The sequence below is a fragment of the Ambystoma mexicanum genome, chromosome 6q (assembly GCF_040938575.1).
Source record: "Ambystoma mexicanum isolate Mex_15411 chromosome 6q, UKY_AmexF1_1, whole genome shotgun sequence".
Lineage (NCBI taxonomy): Eukaryota > Metazoa > Chordata > Amphibia > Caudata > Ambystomatidae > Ambystoma > Ambystoma mexicanum.
In genome coordinates, this window is record NC_090937.1 from 1,402,917,516 (window position 1) to 1,402,945,075 (window position 27,560).

The 27,560-nt window shown below is 46.3% G+C and overlaps 1 protein-coding gene across 4 annotated transcripts in view; it reads right to left on the reverse strand.

The window, feature by feature from the left end:
• HTT (huntingtin) overlaps positions 1–27,560 on the reverse strand; it is a 2,905,635-nt gene that overhangs the window by 2,084,061 nt on the left and 794,014 nt on the right. For all 4 annotated transcript variants that reach the window (XM_069632055.1, XM_069632053.1, XM_069632052.1 and 1 more), the window contains one exon: positions 18,275–18,395. In XM_069632055.1, coding sequence (XP_069488156.1) covers positions 18,275–18,395 — 121 coding nt within the window. The remainder of the gene's footprint in view (positions 1–18,274; positions 18,396–27,560) is intronic.

Sequence of the window (27,560 nt, forward strand, 5' to 3'; positions counted from 1 at the left end):
TTAGTGATTATGCAAACAAGTGTCAATTCAATTTTTGTAACCAGATTAGGGATATGCAAAAGCCTTGAGAATGATCCATGGTCGAAACACGTGTTGGCTGCCAGATGATATATCTATGGGGCTGTTAGATGATATATCTATGGTTTGACTCCAATATAGGAGCAAATATGAGTTTGTCTGTCAAATGACAGGATATCTGTAATGTTCTACCAAATCAAGAGGGCAATTTGTTAAACCCCATGTGACATGTTTTAGGATTGAACTAATTGTTGTGTGGTTTTTGTTTTTTTCTGATTAATTGATGTATGATACAAATCACATTTAACTCATTTGGAAGTCTTGAGGTTTATTCACTTATTAAGGCCATAATGTTTAAGGCAGTGTCAAAAGACCCCCCCCAAACCACCGCTTTCTGCCCTTAAAAACACCCAAACATTCCCAAACAAATGTAATCCTTTACCCCACCCAAAAATCTATTATACTTTAAACATTATTAATGTTATATAATGTTTCATGTTCTAAGCAGTACATTTTTCGATATATAAAAATTCAAAATATAGTTTGTCGATGAAAAAGTGATTCAATAAAAACATTTTTGGTGAAAAAGCTCTTGATGTAAATTAATTTGTTAAATAGACCATGTGCCCTTCTTTTTTACTGGTATTTTGACGAGGGCCTAGGGTAAAGCTCTGGATAACTGACTGCAGCTTTCCAAATCTTATTATAGGCTCCTAACACATTTTAGGTCCAAGCAAACTTGAGACTAATGTACCTTATCATTTTTTTATAAAAAGGTGGAGAAAAGTGACAATCGTAATTGGAACCCTCATACTCAGTGTTAGAGGAAAGTGAAATTCCATTTAGGAATGTTTCTAATTTGCCAAGCCAGGGAAAGGACTACACATTGTACAGAAACACATGGTAAATGATAAACAAGGAGCTGGAGAAGAATAACCTCTGAAGGGGGGGTGACCAAGGTGTCAAGGACACGATAGAGGAATTAAAGAGCCTTATTTCCAAACTGTACAAATTAAAATAGTTGCCAAGAACTACCTACAAATAAATTACTAAAGTTACTGTGCGGAAATGCAGACCACAGGTGAAGAGAGTCAGGCAGATCTATCTAGTTGGTTTGTCTTAGATAGGGAAAACCCTTAGTTTAGGAAAATGTAGTAGTTTGCACCTTTTCAATTGATAAATAAGTATTTAAAAGGGAAGACACAAGCCTCTGCCCTTCTTCTGACCCGCCACAGAGCTCATCATAGAAGTAGGGATTGGAGGAAGCATTATTTCCTGTTCTGTTGCAATGAAGTCTTATTGTCCTACGCCCGACTTACCACAAGGGGCTCAAACAGAGCGCCCATAAGAAACGTTAATACAAAATTCAAATACAAAACTGTAACAATAAACTGGCAAAGTGGAACACATTAAACAAACCACGCAGAAATTGCTTGCCTGTGGGTATCGTGAGAAAAGCATTGCTATGGGGTGCTCTTGAAAACTGAAATAGCACGGAGATACCCCTTCACAGTGCCACTCTGCAGACTGGTCTCTGCCAATGAAAGCAGACAATCCAAAACAGAGGATGTGGAGCAAGTAAAGAAACCAGCATTGGCAATGCCACAGTTTGGGTTTTCGTGTAGGCATGGAAAAGGCACTTGCTAGGCACAGCTGTAGGGGTATTAACTGCCATTGATGGTAGCAGGTGCAAAATGGTGCGAGTACCAGAAATCTAATAGCAATGCCTGGCAAATGCCTAATACCTATGCACAAGCCAAAACTGTGGGCTTTGCCAGTGTTCGTTGTTAAAAGGACTTCAGTGAAGGACATGCACAGTGCTTATAAATCTAAATCATGAACTCTCAAAGGACAGCGTTGTAAAAAACGCTAGCAGACATTGGAGTACACAGTTTGATAGTAGGGCTTGATTAAAACAAGCTCAATGAGTTACCATGAGGAGGTGTTTTGGGAGGGGCAGGAACTGGGTGGGAATGGTCAGAGGGGACATTATAAAACATTAGTAACCGGTGAGAGACAATCAGAATGCAACAAGAATTCTGATTGGCTCTCGCCGGGTCATTACTCGGCCGAGAATCCTTGAATTATCGGCCGGGATTCCAGCCGCCTTGTTCTCGGCGGGGGCGTGGCAGACCCTCAGCCAATGAGGAGGCTCGAAGCAGGGACATCCCCACTCCGAGCCTCCCCACGACTGAGAAGCTGCCTTCGCCCCCCGCCGGGGACTCGGGTAAGCTTTTTCTTTTTCCTTCCCTTCCTCCCTCCTCCGTACCCCACTTACCTTTTTGCTCCTGCGTCCCCGCTGGGCAACGATAGCAGGCTCCAGCAGTGTGGAGACTCGGAGCGGGCCATCCCCGCTCCGTGCATCCACACGGCTAGAGGCTTCTATCGTCGCCCAGCGGGGACGCAGGTACGTTTTTTTTTTCTTCCCCTCCCTTCCACCATCCTAACCCCACTTACCTTCTGCTTCTTTTTTTTCTTTTTTTTTTCGGGAGCGGATGCGCTGGGATTACTTACGTTCCCAGCGCATCCGCTCCCGATGGTCGCCATGGAAAGGGAAAACGGACTCCGTTTTCCCTTTCCTGGCGGCAATTTTTTTCATTTTTTTTTTCTGTTTCGAAACACGGCGAAACAGAAAAAAAAAATGCCATTAGCACCCCGATCCAATGGGCCGGGTACTAATGGCAATAAGACACTACGCCTATAACTACGGCCCCGGGCATTACCTGGGGCGGTATTGGCCCGCCGCCTAGGGTCTTATTGCCACAATCCTTACACAAATGTAAACATATTAAGAAAACAAAAAAACAATTACATTCAGCATTTCTTAGATTTCACCAGAATTACATCAACTACTTCATAAAAAAAGAGAAAACATTTCATTAATACATTTCCTCAAAAATCCACATAAAAAAACTCAAATACATCTCAAAAAATCCATTGGAATATCATGCGATAAAAGTCATGAGTCTCTCTAAAATCTAAAAATGTGCCCCTTATAAAACCGTGTACACGCTGAGATGTTTTCCTCCACTGATACCATTCGTAACAAGGCTCACAGCTCAATATTCCTTGATATCATGCTGCACATCCTAATATCAGAAAATATAACCAGGGTGGGGTGCTCGAGAGCCCGTGCAAGATAGCCGCTGCGTGATTGAGCCCCGTACCGGACGTGCTTCAATGCCAAAATGATCACGTTTTGCAAAACCTGATCGGGAAGCATGTGATCCCCGCCTGTGACGGAGAGTATGGGAAACAGGTTGGCTGATTTAGGGCACTCCCTGAGGCTGGATGACCGAGAAAGGCGACACACTGCGTATTCCCGCTCTGCATGGGCTGCAGAGGCCCACAACCACTGTGCTGCATCTAGGCGATGGTCCGTGCTCTGCGGCTATAATGTCAAGAGGCAGCTGGGTCCCGACCTTAAGTGGTTCACCGCTGTAGCACACTATAACGAAGATTTGGTAGAGGACCTCTCCAGTGGAGCCATGGCACCCCACTGAGCGTGCGGGCCCCCTGGTGCCTACCGCATGGTCCGACTGCAGCGTAAGCTGGTGCCGGACATGCTACACTTGCTGCCTGACAGGTGAGGGTAAACCCTGGTGATCAGACAGGTCCTTGATCGAGCGGCTGACTCACCGACCCGGCCACCGAAGAGAACTATACATGGCACTGCTCTCATTTCGCAGCACAGCTGACAACACATAGCACTCATTCCCAAACTTACGACACAGGAGACTCAACAAGGTAAACACGAACCGATCACTTGCACAGGGGACAAAATGCGCCAAGCAGAGGGCGCTTGCATGTTACATGGATATAGCCCATTAAAGCACTACCGCTTTCTTTCTAGCGAGCAGGTCCGGATGATTACTTGCCCCCAGAGCTCATCGCAGAGCAATCTCACCAGTATAAATGCATTTCCGTGGTGGTCAAGTGCCCTGACGTGCGCGGCGCAGTGGTTGTACATACGGAGCATGGCTGGAATTCAATGAGGCACTGCCCCCTCACAGAATATACCTGCAAGCGCTGCACGCACTCCCAGGTGCAACAGTTGTGTCAAGGTGATAGCATTGTGCTGCCGGACCTACACTCCAACCGCAGATACCGTCAACGACGGAAAAGAAGGCAAGACAACTGACTTGCACCTGGCCCCAGGCACAACACCACAGGGACATCCCATCTCTATAGCCAGGCCTTGAATGCACTGGATGGCCTATACCATAGAGCACCCTCAGCACAAGGCCTATGACCACAACACCTGGGACAACTGGCACCTAACCGCTAGCTCTGACCTCACCTTACCATACGCTTCCAAGTGCTGGGGTATGCTGCGTGCGTCAGTGGCCCCTGATTTAGACAGTGGGGAGGACAGCAAACTCAGCAGTACACCACTACGCAGATCAGCCAGATGACATTCGAAGACGGATATGCAGACACAACTTCAGGCAATTTTGAGCAAAAAAGCTATTGGTCAGCATACACAAGAGGCTAACGCCACAGTGCAAGACATTAAAAAAGTAATACAAGATGTGAATGTCCGTCTAAATGCCCAAGCTGAGCAGATCACGGACAATGAGAGATCTAGATGGGGGCTCATCAGAGAGTTGCAGAGCCTTTGGGGCAAGCTGGAAGATCAGGAGAATAGGTGCAGGCCTAACAACCTCTGCCTTGTGGGTCTCCCTGAAAACACTGAGGGGACCAATCCAGAGGGAAACATCTATGGTTTCCTGCAAGACAAGCTGCATCTGGACAACCCTCGCTCCTACGTTATTGAAAGGGTACACAGCGCCCCCATACCCAAACATGCCCCTGGAGGCTGCCGCCCATGACAAAGTACCTGAAACATTTTCTGCACAAATTAGCGATTTTGAAGGCGTACTGGCCGGCTGGGGTTATACTGCTGGACAATACCATCATACTCATCTCCAATGACTATTCTCTTGAGGTCTCAAGGTGCAGACTGGCCTTCAATCCATTGTTCAAGGTGCTCTAGGGGACTGAATACTAACATCTTAAATTCCCTGCAGTGTGCTGCATGCAGTGGCATTCCTTTGATGACCATGAAGAGGTGTGGCGATTCTTAAGACTTCGAGATGTAGTAGTCACTGATTATGCCCCCGTGGACGACAAAGATATACAAACAGACTGAACATGACCGCCACCCTAATCCCAACGCTGATCCAGGGCTCAAGATGGCTAGAAGAAAGTGGTGAAATGGCCCTGTGGCCCTGAGTGCTGACAGGAAGGTCTGGTGAAATGAGGATTGTGTAGGAACTGCTGCAAAGCTTCTTTGGTTTTCCTGTTTGATGGACAGTCTCCTGTACCAGGGATGGAGCAACCTCACTGATGCCCCCCCCCTGCCAATGCCCACAACCAGTGAGCCTTGCTGTTACGACCCTACGATGAGCTGAAAGGATAGATATGGGACTACAGGGATATATTGTGATGCTGAGCTTGTCACCCAGGTTACACCATCGTTCCCTACTTACTCTACTCATCCTCATTTTCAATGAGGTACTTCGGCCACATCGCTGGTGTCCCTTCCCGGGGACACTGGTATGCGAAGACTAGGGCATTGGCTGTGAGGCACTGGCCTTGAAGCCTTGCCGTCCAGACCCTCGTGTGCGCTCTCTTTAGGTTGTATTGGAGTCATGGTTCTAGGCTCCAATATTTATGTTTTAGTTGTTGGGAAATTAAAGTTACTCACTCTAGTGACTAGAGTACTCATAGTTCCCTTTCCTCCATCCTTGTGGGCGTCCCCCAACATGGGGACGGTATCAGAACCTTTGGCAGCGAATAAATGAGTTTCCGCTTAAATTTAGTATAGGGCCCAGGGGCGTGGCCTTGGGTGGGGGAATGCCCTCCGTGGCCCCACCCTGCAGCACCTCACCTCAGTCTCCTTTGAACACATCTGCTTAGATACCTGGCTAGTCATAGTACCTATAAGCCATTATACTAGCGGGGGAAGGTGGGAGGAACGTATGGAGGAGAGGGGACTATGGACTGAGTATTCTAGTCACTACAGTGATTAACTTTAATCACTCATACGTTGCACACCTTTTCCTCAATCCTTGTGGGTGATTACACTAAAGAACATAGGGTGGAGTGGTGACAACATGACTCATATCTAGGATGAAGCAAAAAAGTTTCTTCAGAACCACCTGACCAAGCTCAGCATCGCGCTTGGAGCTGGTGTTCAGCGAATAGTGTTTGCAGAAGCCTGATGAGTAATCCAAATGGACACCTTGCTGATGATAACCCAAGAAGCAGGTCTCTGAAACACGACGGCCTGGCCTTGGCTCTGACCGCATTGGCATGAATCCCCTCAGGAACAGGTTTGCACAGGGCCATGTAAGCATTGAAATGCCCTGGACCATCCAACGGCTATGGAAGCCTTGGATGCCTGAGAGGCGGCGGAGGTGCCCCCAAAAGTCACAAACAGTGCCTCGGACTTCTTGAAGGATTTCGCTTGACAGAGATAAAACTTGAAAACTCCCTTGAGGTCCAAGGAATGTAGGGCCCTCTCTGCCTTCGACTGTGGGTACGGGAAGAACACCCGAAGGCAGATATCTTGATTCAGAGGGAACGGAGAAACCACCTTGGACAAGAGGTTAGGGGGAGAGTGCAAGATTACCTTGTTGTTAAACGTGGGGAAGGGTTTGCATGAAGACAACACCTGCATCAAACTAACCCTGTGCACAGGGGTGAGAGCCACCAATAGAACCATCTTCGGTGCCATGAAGCGGATGTCAATAAGAGGCCATTGGCTCAAAAGGGTTGCGTTGCAAAGCTGCAAGTACCACATTGAGGTCCCAGACCAGGTGCGGCCTATGCACCAGAGGAAAAAGCCTAGATAACTTCTTAAGGTGTGCCTTAACCACTGGTTTGGGTGCTGAAAACACATGCTCTGGGAATTCGTATAAGCCCTGGTGGCTGCCAAATATATGTGGCAAGTATTCACCTGAACTCCAGAACGAGCCATGTGCGCAGAAAAAAGCCAGAACATCACCCAGAGGACAGGTAGGTGTTTCAAAGACCAACCGGAGGAACGAGACCTCTACCGGTGCTGCAGCTTCTTCTTGTCCTTACGTAATGGAGAATATTCTTTGATGCAAACATCCGTGCACGATGACCTTCAATTGGTTCATTTGTTGCCCTTGTCTTAGTGGAGAAAGATAAACAGTTTAGCCATCCACTCACGAAATGCCTTTGTGTGTATCAACTGACACATACTACAGTCCAGCGGGTTCTGCTCCTCTCCGAGGCAATATACTGGCAGATCATGTTAGGATCAAAGACAGACATCTGAAGCCAGCCATCGAAGTAGGGTTTAAAAGCAGAGAACTTTGATGGTTTTAGTATGGCATGAAACAAGAAGAAAAACCTTCAAACTAAGCGAGCTAAAAAACTGATGTTAATGCGCATGACGCCTCAGTATATACTGGCCTCAACGTCATGTGCGGCATGGGTTGCGTAGAGGCATCAGCCAGAGCTGCACTGTGCCCCCTGGCTGCGGAAATGTTTCCAAAGAGCAGCTGCGCTGGGAGATAGACATCATAGATGAGGAATCCATGAGAAGAAGGAATCAGTGAGAAACCTTGAGCAGGTGCCAGAAAAGCTGCAAGGGTTCTTTAGGATTCTTCAAGGGGACACACTTGCAGTATGGGAGAGGCCCGCCTCTTCTACCACCAGAGTCAGAGCATTATGCAGGCGTTAACCTTCCACAAGGCTAAATCTGCTTTTGAACGGCTCAAAGTAGCATTCATCATCAAAGGAGAGGTGCCGGGCCTCTTACCCTCCATCCCAGAGCATGCAACTACAGGTACAATAGACTCCAACTGGAGTATGCCTTGCAAGGTGAAACCTTGCAGTTATGACAGGACGACAAGGTTCCAGTACGTGACGATTGGTACGACCACAAATGGAAAAAGGTGCCCCTCCAGAAACAGCTCGAGTCCCCCTTCAGGTAAAGGGAGCTCAAGCTGGGACTGGTTTGATCAGGAGGGTTCACATTACTCCAGTGCTTAATTTGTAAAAAAATAAGTGCCAGGGCCCAAAGAATCTTGGCCTAATAATGCCGGGCCCGGGGCTGGTGGCCGCCTCCCGCAGTGTGGGTGCCACGGCCCGGGCCAGTTCAGTGCTAGACCTAGATCGACCCACCACAAGCCCATCACACTGCTGCTGCTCCATGTCACATGTTTGGTGCTGCAGCAACTGCTGGTACAGGCTAGTAGTGGGATGGATGGGGAAAGCATCGGCTGAGGCACAGGATTACAGACCCCTGCACTGCAGTGGTCTTCAGTCTGAGTACATGATAGATTCCTTAATATCATGGACAGCCGTGTGATACGGGAATGTGGAGATAATTCTCAGGTCTGTGAAGGCCAAAGGACTTAGTCACAAGGCCAATCGTCCAGCTGTAAAGGGTGTTTGGCAGCCAAGGAGTGTTAAGGAGCAACATTCTGCGATATGCATGTAACGCACACAAACTTGCATAGTTGTACTTCAATAACCCATACCACCTTTCAGCATGGCCTAGATAAACACTGGTCGCATGCATTCGATCACTGTTAAAAGAAGTGACACGTGTTCATAACACACCCTTATGCGCGGTGTTAGGGTGAATTCTCTGTTTAGGCTGAATTTCCTAACCTAGTGAGTCTCCCAGCAGCTTTGCTGGATTTCTGGAGTTTGTTTTTTTTCTCCTGCCAAGAGTGAGTCTCTTTTCCTCACACTCTTGGACATGATTTGAGGGGTTCCTTTGACTGTTTGTGTTTTATGGGCTATGGGGTCTTTTACTCCACAGTGCAGTGACACAGGGGTGTCATAGTGACACCCCACCATAGACTTCATACCCTGGGACTGACTACTGTCTCCCAGGGCATGTAAAGTCACCATTGGCTTTACTAGTCCCAAATTATGAACAGAAAACAGTACAAACCATCATATTGTGGACGTACTGGTCGGGGCAATTCTCCGTCCCCCCTGATCGAGTTTTGGCTGGTGGCAGTGGATACTACTTTTTATATTCGACCGCGAATATATCTCTATGGGATTTTCCCATTGTTCGAGGCTACCAACTTTAATTATTTAATTCTTATAGCCTCGAACATACCGCCGGTTTATTTATTTAATATTAATTCGCCGTTTGGTATTTTTTGCCAGAACTCGATTCTAAAATGGCGTTTGTTTTCTCTTCTGTGACTCCAACCCAAGTCGAGCCCTTTGTTCCACTTTTTGGCGGGCTTCTCCACAGAAGCCTCCAAAAGTGGTGCCACTCTGTCTGGGTACCACAGAGGGTGTGGGACAGGATTTAGGCACCCTGGACTGAGTTGCCTTGGGGTGTGCTGCATAAAAGCAGGGCTTTTGGGACTGGAACTTTAGAAGTCGCCACAGGACCTGAAAATCAGACGAGGGAGAAGCTGAGCCAACCTGCTACGACAACACCACCGGTGGAGTCCTGCGGAACCGACTCACCACTTCCTAACGACAGAGAAGATCTCCCGGCTGGAGAGTCTTCTTCCCCTGACTGGTGGGAACAACCAGTTTACCTTCTTTTCCTCGCATCCCAGGACGTCTTGTGGTCGAATTGCCCGTGCCAAGCACCCTGGCAACCGGATAGCCACTTACCACTGGACCGCGAATAAAAGGACCGCTCCTTTTAACTGATAACTCCGCAGCTGGTTTCTTCCCTGGCAGTGCAACGGACTCCTGTCTTCCTCCCCGACGAGATCCTCTCTTCCCCCGGACGAAGCACCGACTTGCATCCACTGCCAGGAACAACTGCCCCCGCTGGAGTATTCTCACCACTTTAAGGTACCGTGTCCGCCAGGCCTCCCTTTTTAAAGATTGCTATAAGGTAATAATAATCCCTTAACCTTCTGGACTGGGCTGGCTGCCTTGACCATCTAACTGGTCCCTTTCTTTTGGTCCAACTCTTTCTGAACTGATTGCGAGACTTTTGGGCACTTTGAACCGTGTGACCTTGGACACATTTCGACCGGAGCCTCTTAAAGTGGGTCCGGCCTTGTTAACTTGGACTTTACGGTTTTAACCTGCCTTCTTCTCCTACTGTGTTGTTCCGAAAGTGTTGGGATCCGTTTCTATCTTTGCTCTGCCTTTCTCTCCCTTTTAAACCGATTGATTAGAGTGCCATCTTCGTTAAGTGCTCACCGCTGTCTGAAAATAAGTGTTGCTTTACTTAAGACTGGTCTAACTAATCGCTGAAGGGAGTGTATATCTTCTTTTAGTGACCATGTTTTTGAACTGCTTGATATTAGTGCCAGTGTGTTTTATTAGATGTGGTTTTAAATAAATAATTATATCTCTATTACACCAAGCCCTGGTCAGTGTTTGCTTGTTCTACTGTGTTCTTTTGACCTATTGTGAATACTCTGTATACTGCCTAACTCTTCTTGAGGGAAGTCTGACTGCTCAGCCACAGCTACCAAGTGAAACTGTGTGGTACAGACTGCTACCAAGTGGGTTTACTGCCAAACACCTGTAGTCTTAAATCTTTTGCAGTGGTCCCAGAGGTAACTGCACATGTTTCTGCCTAACACGCGGTTATGCTATGATTCATTGCTATACTTAGTTGTGTTATTTTATGAAATGTATAATGGTATGTTCATTAGCCTTGTGCTGTACTATGTAAGTATGCTGTGCTATGGTACTCTACGGTATGCTTCTTTTATTACACTATGGCATGATGTGCTGGGTCATGTTATGTTTCGCTATGCTATTGCTAGGTGACGTTATGGAATGTTTGCTATGGTATGAACAATACACTTGTGACAATCTACTGAATTGTTTTCTTAACTTCAAAAAGCTGCACTAGCTTGTCAGTTAGCACAGCAAGTTGAGTGCTCATTCTGACATATGTGCACAGCTTGCTGATGCCGGTTCAAATACTGTCAGGGCCAACTCAGTCCTTTATCCTTTTGAGGTCGAAGAATTGAGTACCAAGCAGTTAGATAATAATATCAACTTAGATACCTGAGGGTTTGTAGAGCTATATAAAACTATATGTTATTAGATAATATTATTACAGGGCGCCCATCGCCCTAACACTGAACTCTGTGTCCCAACCTGCTGCCAAGGGGACACCAAGAATCTGGCCACACCACACGTATGTGCATTTTCGGTTCTTTAGCCGAGGGCGCGCTAACAAATGTTAATAAACTGCAATGGGTGTTCTGTACCTGTGCGCTGCAATACAAGCATGCCAAGCAACAATCACGTCAAGATGGCTTACCATTTCATTTATTTATTGTTTGCTTGTTAGGCGAACAATACATAAATCAATAAAATGGCCTGCCCTATGCTGACTCGCCGCTCAGGAATATCTGCAGGCCCTACATTATGATTTCTCGAGCTGCCTGCTCATGCCCAATGTCTGCCTTGTACATATGTTTTACTCCGTGGGGAACATTATGAGTAGGGTGGTAATGGTAAAAAAAAGGTATATTGTAAATATCACCTGTTTTTAAAATAAGACCTAAATTATGAGTTGGGGTCAAAAGTGATATTTCCTGCCTGGGGTACATAGAAAAGTACTGCATGGGGCTACAATAACATATTACCCCATGCAGTACTTTCTATGAATCCCTTGCCTGCAGGAAATACTCCATACAATCCCAACTCATAATTAGGCAGCATTTAAAAAATAGACAGTACTGGAAATGACGCGGAGTATTACCGGTAACACCAGTCTCTGACTCATGAGGTCCTGTGTGATTATCAAGACTACATGGCCTGGTCCTTTAAATTGACCCGGTGCACGCCAGCATTGTATTACTTCTGTTGGGTTGCAAATGGTTGGGAGGGAAATCGTCCTCTTTGGAGAAGCTATATGCAGCATTTGCGGTAGTTGCTGTGCAAGGCCCAAGCCCCCACAGAGAATACATTGAAATTCCCTCTCTTTGTAGTGTGGCCACAACCCAATGATAATACAGCACAGCTCCCAGTACTACTGCTAATGTGCTTACAGTGCAGCTCAAAAACAAGGAATGATAAACATATTGCAGCTCACGCAACCAACCAATATTCACATAGTTGCCAACATGTTCTATTCCAATCGGGTGCTTATCCAGGCTAGATATTTTCTTTGCATTCTGTGACTTGTAGTTCTGCTTCTCTCTTTATAAAAATCAGACTACGAGTCCCCAAATTTAAAGAAAAAACACGGACTGCAATCACCCACAGAGTGGAATGGATCATGTTGGCATTGGATCTGTGTATTCAGAGCATTGCGGCATTCAGCAAGTACAAATGAGTTCCACCCCCAGCACACACCAACCAATGTTCACAGTACTGATCACCAGAACCAACCAACATCCAAATTTCATTGTGCGTCCCAAACGTGGGAATCATTTTTTGAAACACATAGAGCTGGACTCCCATTCCATGCCGCCTGAATTCCCTGGGACACAGATGGAAGGGAAACCGGGGACAACGTAATGAGCCCCCTACGTAGCGGCGAGGGACACTTTGGTTACATATAACAGGACTACGTGACGGGTGACGCTGTGCCATCCCAATCCCTGGACCCATACTACAAAGACTAGCAAAGACTAAAGAATACATGGCACGCACGTCGGAGCAAAGATTGGAGCGCCTCACACCAACACCATAGGCAGTGCATTAAAAACGCATGCAAGCATTGTATTCAGGATGATAAAGGGTCGGGAAACACCTGCGAAGACGGAGTGCCCCCTAACAGCATGATAAACAAACACGAGTTCCACGGTACCCTATCATAATATAGTCGAAAACATCTGGGGTACTCACTTTGATGACATTTCGGAACTGGAAGAGCCTGTGCTGTGCACAGTAAAAATCAACATAACAGCACTGAAAACAGCACTCCTGGAGGGCACAATACTGGCCTCATACCTACACCGTCCCGAATTCCCAAGGGGGAAACTGCTCGTTGGGGGACAAGAGCCACATAGTACTAGCAGCAAACACCTGGTAAAAAAACCATGGATGAAGAAATGTATAAAGTCACTTCAGAGTTCAACACTGAGGCAAATGAAAATCACTAGTAAACACCAAACGCCACCGACTTCAAAGGAGTAGGAGTATCAAATTACAACAAAACAGAACCTTCGAGGACATCCAGATGACAACCGTGACGCACATGACTAGAACGATGACAAAGATGCTGGTCCCTCTTTGACTCCTCTTGAACGAAACAATCTCAGACAGTCCTCTGCTTACGTTGTGTCCAACTAACCACCAGGACCAAAGCTAGCGATTCGTGGCGCCCTCGCTCTCCCTCTCAAAAGGGCTTCCAGACAGACATCTGCCTTTGCATGTGGTGGGGGGGGAGCTCCCTCCGTGACTAGAAGCATGAACACAAGACAACCAGGCCCGGGTGCGGTCTTCTAGTGTCCTCCTGGCTCAGTGACTCCTGAGTCCTGGCTCTGGGTCCTCGGTACTGGCAAAGACCCAGGCCCAGCCAGGCCCCAGGAGGAGTGTGGACACCACCAGGGGAGTGCGCCACCGTTCCGGGCCGGCCCGGCCCGGACCTTGGAATCTTCACACTGCTTAAGTTACACAGTCAGAGTGCCCACTTACCTGATTTTGTATTCGGCCCGCTGGCCGGACTCTGTCTCCTGGCAGGGCCTGGGGGGCAGAGGGGGAGACTGGCAGGCACTAGTGTGAGTGAACAAGCAGGCCCCATCCCCCAGCAACTAGGCCGCACGCAACAAAGCAGTGCAGCAGGCTCTCTCGAAGACCAACGCCACGCCTAGACACCTTCAGTTCACAGTAACTCGTGAAACGAAGGTGGCGCTCCGCTGCCTCCTGTGGCAATAACAAGTCACCATGTCCGTCAGAACAGCCAGTGAGAACTGCACTTTCTGGTTACTATACAGAATTCATCAAACTACTGCATAGTAACAACAGAATCGTAGTTTTCATTGGCTGTTTGCAACAGTTTGTTGTTGCATTGCTATTGCTGGTCCCCAGGGTTGTCACAAGGGTTGGTGAGGCCCGGGGGCCCCTTACAATTTTTTGCACTGGGCCAGCGGAGGCACTGCTGCAAACAGGAGATGCGAGAAATCTCCCCTTGAGTTTGTGTGGAGGACACAAATATGCTTTATTACTACAACTGCAAATCAACTACAGCAAAGTTAGATTTCTCTACTGAAGAGAGGTTTATGCCAGACTAACTTTTGTATCAAATGCATAAATATATGTAGGATGGCATGACAGCGTGTGGTGCATGAGGAGAACCCTGCCCCTGTGTGCGCATTAAAACACACATCATACACAGTGACAGATAGATGAGGTACAGTAGAGGCAGGTGAATTTCTGAACTGAAGATGCTTAAATGTTTGCACCAATTATGCAGGATCGACAGAGCACAGTAAGGGAAAACAAACCAACCAAGGGGCGCTTGAGGGGGTTTCTCGCTGCCACGAAAATGTTTTAAACATTGGGTTAAAATTATGCATTTTACAGCAATTTCTTTGCAAATTGGGTAGAAAGTCATACAGTTTGCAATGTGGTTTGTATGGTAGCACATGGAACAACCTAATCGTTGCAAGTCACCAACCTTTGCCCACAACATAGGCCAGTATAAAAATATATTCATGCTGGTTGTTCCAATGTATGTGCATGCAGGCTGCACCAATATATGCCAGTATTACCATACAAGGACTCCCAGCCAGTTAAAATGCCATGCTGCAGAAAGCATGTCCAGGCTGGCTATGCACCATAAGTGTTATACTGGCTAGACTTGCCTATATTCAATGTGGTCCAGTTTTGCCCCGTAGCAACACTTATGTTTGCTTTGGTCATGTCTTAACTTCTGGGCTCAGCTTTTAGATGGCCCACGCCTCCAGTGATTAGCATAGCATTATGAAAATAAATAGCCACTGAATTGGGGTGGTACGACTAATGGCCAATGGGAATACGAAACCGCTATTCAGCTTTCTAACAGGGCTCAGGGAAGTGGGAGCACGACTGGATGAAGATGTGTCAGGGCTGGTGGGGACCCATTTCATCTTGATGTTGGGGGGGGCACCCCTTGCCTTACCGTTTGGGAAAATAGGCCAAGGCACCTATGGAGTGCTTAAATCAATAATTAAATCAATAGAATGCAGAAAGCTGGTTAAAAGCTGAAGAATATCAGTATGTTTCTGTGTCATAAGACTGCCAATATGGGGCAGCTGCTTGAGGGACCCTTTCAACTGTAAAAGCTGAAAGGCCCAGACACCATCCCTCACTGGAGAGTCCAACAGCGCAATTATTTTTTTTTTACCCCACTCACTAGCTGCTTTCAAAACTGTCATCTAGCCCCCAAAATATTGAGGCTGGCTGCGCCCCTGCCTGGCTGACGTACAGAGCCATAGCGGATGGAACAGGATACAGACGTTAAATGGTGCCTGGGCTTCCCTGTTAATAAAAGGTCTTTCAATTAATAAAACATTTCACTTTTAGCACCTGCATTCATATGCATACATTTTTAGGCAAATGAAATCATGATGTGGGGTTAGCAATTTCATGCAAGGGGAGTGATAAGCAGCCAAGTGGGGACATGGGACATTAGACAGCTCATTCTCACACCAGTCCATAATTGTGACATTTCAGAAATGAAGGAGAGGGTTAATTGCTTGTAACATTGAAGCATCACCAGAACAGTCTCATTCGAATGCACAATTTAGTTAGATGCCCCCTCACAAGTAAGTTAGCCTCTGCCCCATAGCCTTTGAAGTTGGCGCCTCTCCCAACATTTAGGTCTTCGCTCATCCCCCTGAAATTGTATCCTAAGTACAACCCTGATGCCATGCCCCCACTCCTAAATTTAGTGGCCCGTTGGCCGATAAATGTAGGAGTTGGGGCTGGCACACACTCACATACAACATTTTTACCTATGCATTCATCCACCAGTTGCACAACTCCGTGCATGCACGCATACATAAAAGCAAACAGCATTGACACAAACACCAACATACAGACTCGGACTGGAACAAAAAATCTACCCGGGCACCAAAAATAAGTGCTCCACATTTTCCAAAAGGTCCAGAGGCCCTCAAGAAGACATGCTAACAAAGTACTGAGGATAAAGTTTCCGGAAAGCTTCATGACAACAGGTCACCACTTTCCAGTCCTGGGCTTCCTTTTTTGCAAATCACATGAATTGGCTACTTATGTCTAATTAAAGTTAAAAGACTACAGCTCCCAGAATACATTGTTATTTCATGAAAGCCCAGGAATGGGAAATGGTGTGCGTATACTTTGGAGTCATTTTATCCCACCAAACTGATGGATGGATGGCCACAGTCTGAACCCTACAAGTGCACTTCAAAATGGAAAGTTGATCAACTGAATACCCAATTTGATAGGTTATTATCACCCACTTTACTGGCTAAATATTATTTCCATAACTTAGGTCCATGTTACAACTGATTATCACAGGGCTCAGAAGTGAGAAGAATAAACAAACAAAAAGGCAAATCTGTCAAGCAATCATGGGACATGACAATACCTGGTTAAAAATGGAATCCATTCCTCTTTAACACTTCACATTACAGCAGCTGTCACAAGCACTATTTGAAAATACAAAATGCAGCTGGAGGACGGGAAATATTGAAGTAAAACAAACGTTTTTTTTCTAGTTCAACAGACAGCCGAAAGGTGGAGAGAGACTAGCGTTTTAACCCTTCATTGCAAGTTGCCTACAGTACCAATAATGCATGCATGGGCTGCATCTCAGCTCTCATAGGGCAGCCGTTTGTAGAACTTATACAATTTGAAAAATTCTCTTACATTTATATAAACTGTTGCACCTTTTAAGGTTTGCTTACATTCAGTTTCCCAAGTTTAGTCATTTTTTTCTCCGAGGCTCCAGTGTCTGTCAGAAGCAGTGTTTGGAGAGCGGCAGGCCACACCTGTGACAGGAATCACATCGCATGTGCGGGCCCGGGAACTTGATTAATGGCTCGTTGCCATGCAACCTGGACTGGAGCAGGACTGAATCACTTCTTGAACTCTTAAATGGCACAATGCTTCTTGCAGAGCTGATATGATAGGTGCAGCTCAGCAAGAAATGAACAAAAGTAAAACTTTAATGAAAGGCAGCTGGAGGAAAATCGGCCCACACACATTAGGAGATAAAATCGTCCCATTTAAAGCCAAATTGATTTCGGGAAACGTCCATGGCCTGCAATGATTTATGAAGGAAGAGGTGCGGAAGAAGAACAAACAAAACAATTTAAATTGCACTTGAGAGCTGGCCCCCTGATGTTCTGGTGCCCAAAAAAGACTGCCGCTGTTGTCCACTGGCACAAATTAAGCACTGCATTACTCCTGATCCTCTAAATGGGTTCGATCCCTTCGAGAAGTGGTCTATAAGTGCCTTGACATTCACAGAGCTCTTGACAAGGACTTGGAAGTTAAGATCATAACAGACAGTGACTTGCGCTTTCTGACATTTCTATCAAAGGCTCTAGAGATACCAAGGAAGGGATGGATTGCTAGTGGAAGTCCTGCCAGGACAAACTGTTAGACCTTTCACTGCCTCTGTCAAAGATCAAGGACTTGTCTGAGCGAGCACTATACAAAGGTGAGTCTGTGGTTCAGCCGTCTTGGATGGGTGCCGAGGGTAGTCTGCCTCTTCGGCATAACTGTGCCACGTCAACGTAACGCCGAAGAGAGGCTCTAGTTAAGATCGACTCCGAACTGGCCTCCTCGAGGTGCTGTTTTAAGGCGCTTCATTTCTTGGAACACTACTCGATCTTCATGTTTGATTGATGAATATATTTTTGGTTAAACATTTGGTTTGATGCTGACAGTTTCCAGTAAAGGAAGTGGCGAATGCTATCCTTTGTGTCTAACATATTTAGGACCCCCACAAACTATTAAGGGCCTGATTCATGGAAGTGTTTTATAATTGCGCAATCACATAGGAAAACATTCCATGAATCAGGCCCGAAGTGTGAGTAAGGTATGTTTGGGGAGCCTTTTGCTTGTGCTTTAATAAAAAAAAGTAAATACAGAAAGAAACACGTTTCTCTGACAAATACCATTATATTTATTTTGATGAATAAAGAAAACAAAACCCCTACTTCCATGTAATAAGTTAATATCGTTACCATTCTGAACAAAAAAGTTACAAAGAAAGATTACTGACCCAATACATTTTGATAAAAAACACACATACAGCCGTTTGTCTTAAAATAGTGTTCCTGGGTGGGAGGCAATAACATTGAATAAAGATAAGTAAAAAGGGGTAAATACTCACTGTGAGTGATCGTGTAGTTGACGTTGTCAGTGCATGGGACACAGCAGTGATGACCTTTGAGAGGTTATTTTCCAGACTAACATCAGTTGCACTTTGAACCATACTAAAACCTCTATATGTTCTGAGAAAAAACACAACGCAACACAAGTACATCAGAATTATTCTTAAAAAGGTTTCATGCATCAAACTGTGTACTTGATGAACTGCAACTTCCATATCGAACATTTGAAAAAGTTGGTCATCTGTAACAATATTTCTCAAGGGCATGCTACCCCATTGCCATAACCGCTACAAAAATCAGAAAGAAAAATAAGTTTAAAGGGTTCAATCAGGAAGCCTCACAAAACAATCTCTCACACTAAGTTCCAGAAGACATTTGGTTGCAGTCTTCCTGAACTGCACTAGAAAATCCCACCACTACCAACCCACCTCTCACCCAGTTAATCTTTTTAAAATCTGTGTTTTTTCTTTCTTTTTTAACATGTATTATCCCTTAGTAAACCTTTTTGTCTTTGCAAGGAGTGTCAGGTTCGTAGTTCTTTTTGCTTTTAGGTAAATTAGCAACAATTGCTGACAGCTTTGTGACATTTTCATTCTTCCCTCTTTTTTTTTAATGTAAAGTTGTTGCAGACACCAGACTCACTTAGTTCTGTTGTCCACTTTCTGCTGCTGCCTCCACAAGTAACAAGGAAAGTAGACCTTTTATTTTCCCAATAGGTCAGTCATGGCACATGCAAACTGAATCACAACCCCCTCCCATCATAATTGTTAGGGAGAATTCTCTGTTTAGGCTGAATTTCCTAACCTAGTGAGTCCCCCAGCAGCTTTGCTGGATTTTTGGGGTTTATTTTTTTCTCCTGCCAAGAGTGAGACTCTTTTACCCTCACTCTTGGACATGATTTGAGTGTGTTTCTTTGACTCTAGATGTGTTTAATGGGCTATGGGGTCTTTTACTCCATAGGGCTTCATGTGTTTTTGTGATGTGTGTTACACAGCACCCTCAGTGCAGTAACACAGGGGTGTCATAGTGACCCCCAATATAGACTCCATACCCTGGAACTGACTACTGTCTCCCAGGGCATGTAAAGTCACCATTGACTTTACTAGTCTCAAATTCTGAACAGAACTAGTACAAACCATCATATTGTGGACGTACTGGCCGGGGCAATTCGATTGCCCCGGGGTCTGTTAGTCGAGGGGGCACATCTCCGTCCCCCCTGATCGAGTTTTGGCTGGTGGCAGTGGATACTACTTTTTATATTCGACCGCGAATATATCTCTATGCGATTTCCCATTGTTCGAGGCTACCAACTTTAATTATTTAATTCCTATAGCCTCGAACATACCGCCGGTTTATTTATTTAATATTCATTTAGTATTTTTTGCCAGAACTCGGTTCTAAAATGGCGTTTGTGTTCGCTTCTGTGACTCCAACCCAAGTTGAGCCCTTTGTTCCACTTTTTGGCGGGCTTCTCCACAGAAGCCCTCCAAAGTGGTGCCACTCTGTCTGGGGTACTTAGGAGGGGTGGAGGGAGATTTAGGCACCCTGGACTGAGTTGCCTAGGCAACTCAAGTCGCACGCTGTCCTGATTGGACCAAGAGGCGAGCTGGCCGGCTCACCACTTAGTATGTTTGAGTGACAGCTAGGCTGAGTGAATGGGGGTTTTCTGCATAAAAGCAGGGCTTTGGGGACAGGAACTTCAGAAGTCGCCACAGGACCTAAGAATCCGACGAGGGAGAAGCTGAGCCGACCTGCTACGACGAAACCGCCGGTGGAGCCCTGCTGAACCGTCTCACCACTTTTCCCAACGACAGAGGAGATCTCCAGCCCGGAGAGTCTTCTTCCTTCGACTGGTGGGGATAACCAGTCTGCTTCCTTTTTCGCTTCCTGGAGCATCTTGTGGCCGCCTTGCCTGTGCCAAGCACCCCGGCATCCGGGATACCACGTTTTACCACTACCGCGAATCAAAGGGTAGTACCTTTAACCGGAAAACTCCACGGCTGGTTTCTTCCCTGGCAGTGCAACGACCTTCAGCTTTCCTCTACGTCGAGATCTTCTCTTCCTCTGGACGACGCCGCAACTTGCACCCGCTGCCAGGAACAACTGCCCCCGCTGGATGATCCTTTCCACTTAAGGTACTGTGTTCCGCCTGGCTTCCCTTGCAACCGACTGTACGGGGTAGATTTAGCCCCCGGCTTTCGAACCTGGGTTAGCCTGGGACACCCTGGCTACACTTTTCTGAGCCTAACTAAAACCTTTCTGAACTCCCTGCAAGACTTTTTAAGCCTGTTGCCATTGTGTGACCTTGGGTGCATTTGTGCCCTGCTCTCTCCAAGAGTGGGCTCGGCCTATGGACTTTGGCTCACAAGTAACTTTTGACTTTCCTGCCTTGCTTAAGAGTTCCTAAGTATTAGTGTGGTGTATTTTCCTACATTCTGCCTTTTTCCCTCCCTTTCTCGTTAACTTATTGGAGTGCCATCTATAGTTAAGCGCTCACCTCTGTCTGGAAATAAGTGGTGTTAACTAAGACTTGTCTGATAAGGAATAAGGGATGTATATATAATAATAGTAACTGTGTTTAGAGTGATTTACAATAATAGTGCTGGAGTGTTTCAATAAGTGTGTTTTTAAATAAATAATTATATACCTTGATACCAAAACTCTGGTCAGTGTTTGCTTGTGCTATTGTGTCCGAGTGTCTATTGTGTATACTTTACATACTGCCTAACTCTTCTTGAGGGAAGTCTGACTGCTCAGCCACAGCTACGAGGTAAATCTGGGTGGTACAGACTGCTACCAAGTGGGTTTACTGCCAACACCTGTAGTCCTAAATCTTTTGCAGTGGTCCCCAAGAGAACTGCACAGGTTTCTGCCTAACAATAATCCCTGAACATATTGTCAGGCTTCACACCTGTTTTATACACAGCTAAGTTACTGCTATATTTAGGCTGCTAGGTGGGAGATTATCCTTGTCTCAATCACTTTAGCATGACTGGATAACTCACAAAAAGCGACTACTCCTCGCCTCATGGGTATCATTGGCACTGAAAGATCCATGGTACAAAAAGATGCCATTAGGACACTGATTTACATTGGCATCAAAGATATGGCCCAGGCTGGCTTGAAGGCTACCTGAATTCAATTATATTGATCTGCATAAATCAGTGAAGAAGTATTCCAAACAAGTACTTTAGAACTGACAGAGGAGTTTTGTTGAAAATCCAGGGGAGACCCATGAATGAGAACCACATTGCAATTTATTTTGGAAGAGTCTTCTGAATTCTCGTGCACCTTTCTATGACAGTGCGGTCTCTTAGTGATAAAACCGCCTTCAAATATTAAGGTAAATTCAAAATCACCCTCAGTCTTCCATTACGGTACAAGTCTGAGGAAGAAAAATTGTTTCTAGCAGTGAGAATCTCAACACTTCTGCCCCTCTAATGAGGTACAGGGTTGTATTAAGTAAACATATTGCTTTATCCTAGAGAGATTAACTGGAATTCCACAACAACAAAACAGTGTGGTCTTTTTTCATTCTTATGGACTATACCTGGCTATTTTGAACAGAGGTAGCACGAGTAGCAGCCAACACTGGCTTTTGTTGGCAGCAGCTCAGCGCAAGCAAGTATACGATAGACAGAAGACTGAACAGAAGTTTCGATATTCTCTTCACTTTAAGAGACCGGAAACGTTTCATCACCACCTTCAAGTTAAATACATCGGGTCATACTGGCGGAGCGTGCAGCACCCCCTCTGACTGTAGACACTTATTTCTCTCTGTTACGTATATACAGATGAAATTCTGGGATTGAACACTCTAGAAACTTTACAAAAATGCAAATAAATCAATCTAAAGTTCGAGACCCTCAGCTAAGATAAAGGATCCAAAAACCTACCTTCACAGTTCAATGCAAATAACTGCATAGAACAAAACACTAAGTGAATAGTTCAGGGGTAGTGGCTGGCACTAATCCTCAACTGATACAATAAGCCCAAGAGTTATATACCAGAGTCTAGGTAATATTGAAAGATCTGCAAGGTTCCTTGCAAAAGATCACTGAAATACTCTCTTGCGAAAGCTCATCAGAAAGTAGATGAGAGGCCCGGACAAAAGGTTACTTCCTTTTATACATCTCAGAAAGGAAAAGAAATGAGAACTGAGATTAGAGCAAAGTGTGTCACTCCACAACAGCTTTTCGAAACCACAATGTTTAGTCTTCCCATGGGCTCAGTGGGGAATGGGGAATTCCATTACCGCCAAACCCGTGATCTGGCGCTAATACTCGTGATGAGGCCCAGTGTATAGTCTGTCCTCTCGAGTATTGAATGAGAAAAGGCACCAAAGTCGACTACAGGTTTGAATTAATGAGTTTAATATGTGCACATAGTTTCATTTGAGCAACTGTTCTCACTATGGAATCATGCAGCAGAGGGTACCACTGTAGTAAATACTACACTATATATTAAAAAAGTTAATTATACAATTTTACAAGTTATCAAATAATATGGCTAGACAACATGCAGAAGGAGAAATTATTTATTGGTAATGTTCTTTCTACAGATTCTTCTCCCGCAGATCCATCAGATATCCATTCCACAGTCAGCTGTTCGGAAACCTTTCGACAGGGAGTTTAGTACGACAACAGTTAATGCCTTTTGACTCAACCGTGCCACTCGTCGACTCCGGAAATGATATTGGTCGCCGTACATACACTACTTCACTATGCACCCGTACCTCAGTTCCCCACCTTTTCCCCCCAGAACACAGCAGCCGCCCATGAAGATTCCAAAGATTTGGGCTGAAAACCGCCAAAAACCTTGTGTGGTTTTTTTTGTTTTGAGGAACAGAATTACAATGAAACCTCTGAAAAGAAAGCGTTAAGAAAATCCCCCAAACTGTGCCTGATATTTAAACATTCACCACCCTGTCCCATAAGAAGAGGCTAACCACAAAGCTGCAGACCACTTTCATAGCGGGTCATATGGGAGGGTGATCAGGAGAAGAAACCATAGCAATAACATTACCAGTAAGTAATTTCTCCTTCAATCGATTGCTTTCTCCTGCAGATTCCTCATCATGTCATGACCCTTGCTCTTGGCCCTCACTGGCAAGTCAGCCTTCCAGTTAGGGCCAGGTCAAAGGCCTTAAAACCTCAACCGAGACTCTCTTGGAGTCAGTCCTGGCCTTTGGCACCAGGCTCATAACCATCATGAAGACCAACATTAGAATGGGACTATTTACTTGGGACTATTTAACTTGGGGGGGGGGGGTTCAGCCAACATGGAGGCACACACATAGCTCAGTTACAAGGAACTGAGCTATGCGGTCTAGTCTTTTGGGGGTGGCAGGTGTAACGCTCACCTGATTTCCACGGAGGCGCTGGGCTGGACTGAGCTGTCGCCGTGTCTTCTAGTGTGACTCGTAGATCTCGGCCTTCTCCTAGGGCTGGTCCCCTTCTCACGATGTACCGGACGTGTAGAGTGAGGTGTCTGCAGACGGAAGAACAAGGATTTAGGAACTGGATTGACTGAACTTCTCCTTCCTCAGTCCTCTTATTCGAACCAAGGGCGTGGCTTGCTCACCTTAGATATATTAAGGCCGGGCTCTCCATCCTGCGTCTTTGCAGGGGCGCAAGTACCAGTTACTTCACTGGTTCACTGACAATCCTCTTGATTGCAGAGGTTGATGTTGGAAGATACCGCCGTTTACCGCACGAGCGGTTTCTTGATAGTTATTGGAGCACCCTTAATTTAGTCCCTTGCTCAGTCTCAGGGTGTCAAGATTGAAATTGTAGAGGAATGATGCGGCGAGCAGGTGAATAGGAAAGATGACCGGTTGCTGTCACCCTTTCTAATGTCTCTCTTTGTCCTGCAGGTTTAGGTGCAATGGACACTGATGAATAAGTGCCCAGGATCGTGCAAGCGCGTATGTACGAAGAAGATGAAGCGCGGTGCACGTAAGTAAAATGACTGCTGTTTGTTTCAAAAGCACGCCTTAATGTCTCTTTTGTCCTTGCAGATCGTGGATGCAGAGAGCGTTGCTAGATGGATGCCGGCGAACGTGCGAGCGCGTAAGTAGAAAGTTTATGGTTGGTTTAGAATGCGCCTTAAAATGTCTCCCTTTGTTTTGCAGATGCCGGCATGCAGCGCTTCTTGAAGTTCAGAACGTGCGGAGCGCAGGTAAGCAATTCAAGAATGCAATGCTTATATCAAGTCCTTTTCTTTGCAGATGTCGATGGGGAGCCGAACAAAGCAGCGGAAGGCTTTGGAAGATGCCGCCGTATTTGGTAAGTAAGAGCGCTGCTCTCGAAATGAATTCTGCTAACCTGTTTTGTCTTGGCAGGTGCAGCTGAGGATCGGATCTCTAGCAGGTAAGGAATTCGTTTTCACAGGAACTGGAGCTGAAGAATCTCAGGAAGACTGGAGCTGACACGGTGAGCGTCCTGCTGCAGATGCAGAATAACGCGAAGCACGTTTCATCAATCGGGTGTGGTTTAAATAGCCTTCTGTAGTGCTTAGGCGTCTTCTTCCACAGCCTCGCCCAGGTAAGAAAAGAGTTCCTGTGTTCTGATTCCAGGGAGTGGCTCCTGCCCCCACCCAGACAGGAAAAGTAGTTCCACGCAGAGAAGGATCAGAAGACCATCGAGCTGGTAAGTAAGCAGCATGGTCTGCTGCAGGTAGGTCCACCCAAGCACTCTTAAGCATTATGAGCCCGGCGCTTCCGGCGCCGGGACCGGTCATCTTTATGAGCCTGGTGCCACTGGCGCCAGGACAAGGTCCAAAAGGTCCCGATAGGGGCTGGCTGGTACCCAGGATCAAGGTTATGGGCCTGCTTCCAAGGATGTGAGGCAAGTCCTGACCCCTTGGAAGCAGGGATCATGACAGCAGGCCTGGGACTACTTTACCTGGACTACTTTGGGTGTGGCAGGCCTGGGACTATTTTACCTGGACTACTTTGCCTGAGTCTATTTAAGCCACACCCAAACAGCAGAACATGCTTTGCGTTATTCTACTGTGGGCAGCGTAACGCTCACCGTGTCCAGTTCTTTGATGCCAGTTTACCTGAAACCAAGGACATGCAGAGAGAGAAAGAACACTACGAAACTTACCTGAAACAGTATCTCGTCTTCAATCCATCGCTGACTTCAGTTCCACTCACCTGAAGGTACGAACTCCATCATCCGGCACCACATGCATCCTGGAATACCATAACCTGGAAAGAGGAGAAAGACAGCATTAGTAAGCCTTTACTCACGTTTCCTCCGGAATGAAGAAAGCCACACAATTCCTACCTGGGTAGTCATCTCCTGGTCAGTATCATTGCTGGAACATTACGCACTCTGTGAGGAACATCGCAACTTGCAAGGTGAGAAAAGACACAGGTTATCAATATAAAAGGCAAAACAGCGCAGCGCATCACGCATTTCTCACCGGACAGCATCACGCACACCACGCTTTTGCCTACCGGCCCATGCTCATCTTCAAACTGCATGACAACACCAAAATACCTTTCCATACCTAAAAGGAAAGAAGCAAGATATTATTCTTCGAACTAAATGGAACATAAGAACTGCATATAAAGACTGTAAAGCAGCAAACCTACAGAGTCGCAGCAGGCCTGGATTCCCACAGGGGGCGGGGAGGCATGCACCAGTGACGTAACTTGGTCGCTGCTTGCCCCCACATCTACGCGCCCCTGCCACGAGGAGCAGGACGGAGAATCCACCTTTTACAATATTAAGACCCATCTTTAACCAGAGTCATTAACAAGGGACCGGGAGAGGGTTCGAGAGTGCAAATCATCCAACCAGGGCTGTGGATACCAGGTGAGCGTAACACAGTCCTGATTTTCTACATTCATCCTGCCAGATTCCAGATCCCACTGCAAAGCCAAAGCATAGCTGATGCCACTGCAAGGCCAAACCGTTGCTGATCCTATCCCCAGCAAGGCCTCAATAAAGAGAATCCCACTAAATAAAATCCCATTAACCAAAGGGAAAAGCTGTGGTATTCTTTTGGGAAGCATCCTGACACCAGCCTGGCTTTGTGCCCCCTAACCGCATGCCTGCTGCAACCCTGCCATCCAGCTGAAGCGAGAGGCTCAGGCTCTCGGCCGGTCATGCTTGCTTGCCGCACTGGCCCCTAGGCATGGAGGAGCCTTGACGTCGCTGGGAACCCTTGTAGGGCTGGGTTTGCTTCCTGAACTCGTCCCCTGATGAATAAGGGCTCTTGTAGGACCAGGACGACTGGTACGTATTGTGGTTGTCCCACAAAGTTCTATTATAATGCCTTTTTCCTTAACGAAAGGACTGGCGCTTGTGTTGTAATGTGCCTAAGGAGCGGGCGGGTTTCAGTGTCTGTCTTTATGGCTTTTTCCCCCGAACAGGGCTGTGCCAACGAAAGGCATATCTGTCTCCTGGGATTGTACATCCGGTCGAAAGTGCGTAGCCTTAAGCCAACCTTGTCGGCATAGGACCACTCCATTACCCATCTGGCGATAGCCAGTGTCAGCGATGTCAACGGAAAGAGTGATGGCGTGTTCAGACGCAAGATCACCCTTATGGAGAATGTCCAGTGCCTCTTGCTTCTGGTCTTCAGTCAAGAATTCCAATAGGGGACCCAACTTGTACCATAACTCCCAATCATAGCGGGCGAGTATGGCCATAGCGTTCACCTTCATAGTTGTGGCAGCTGTTGTGATGATTCTCTTGCCAAAGGAGTCGAAGCGTTTGCCCTTCTTGTCTGGGGCACTGAGCAGGATGAAGATGGGTTGGCCGATCTCTTCCTGGCCGCTGCAGAAACTACAGAGTCTGGGATAAGCTGTGTGCGCAGACAGGCAGCAGCGCTCTTCGTGGCCCTGTACTTCTTGTCGAAGCGAGCCTTCTTTGGAGGTGCAGTGCAGGGTAAGCCATGGCAATCTGACTGTCCTTCCAGATGTCCTCCAGCAGAGGTATTGCCATGATGGACTTTCTGCGCAGTCTTGCAAGAGATGATAAATAGCAGTGGCACAGGTTCATTTAGTAATAGATATATCAGAGGAGTAATGTCACAGAATAGGTACGTGGTTTTCGAAGAAGGTTAGCGGTAGCGCTTTATTACCAAAATTAGTCTGGTGTTATTCCCTTCTAAACGTCACAGGCAACGGATCAAACGCTCTACCTTCTCGTTATGAACTATCATTTTGGAGATTGATTTTGTTTCGTTGCAAAGCGTCTCGGCTTCAATTTTGCATAATTTCAGAGCAAATGCATAAGGCAAGTGGTGGGTGGTTGAGGAACTGCTGCC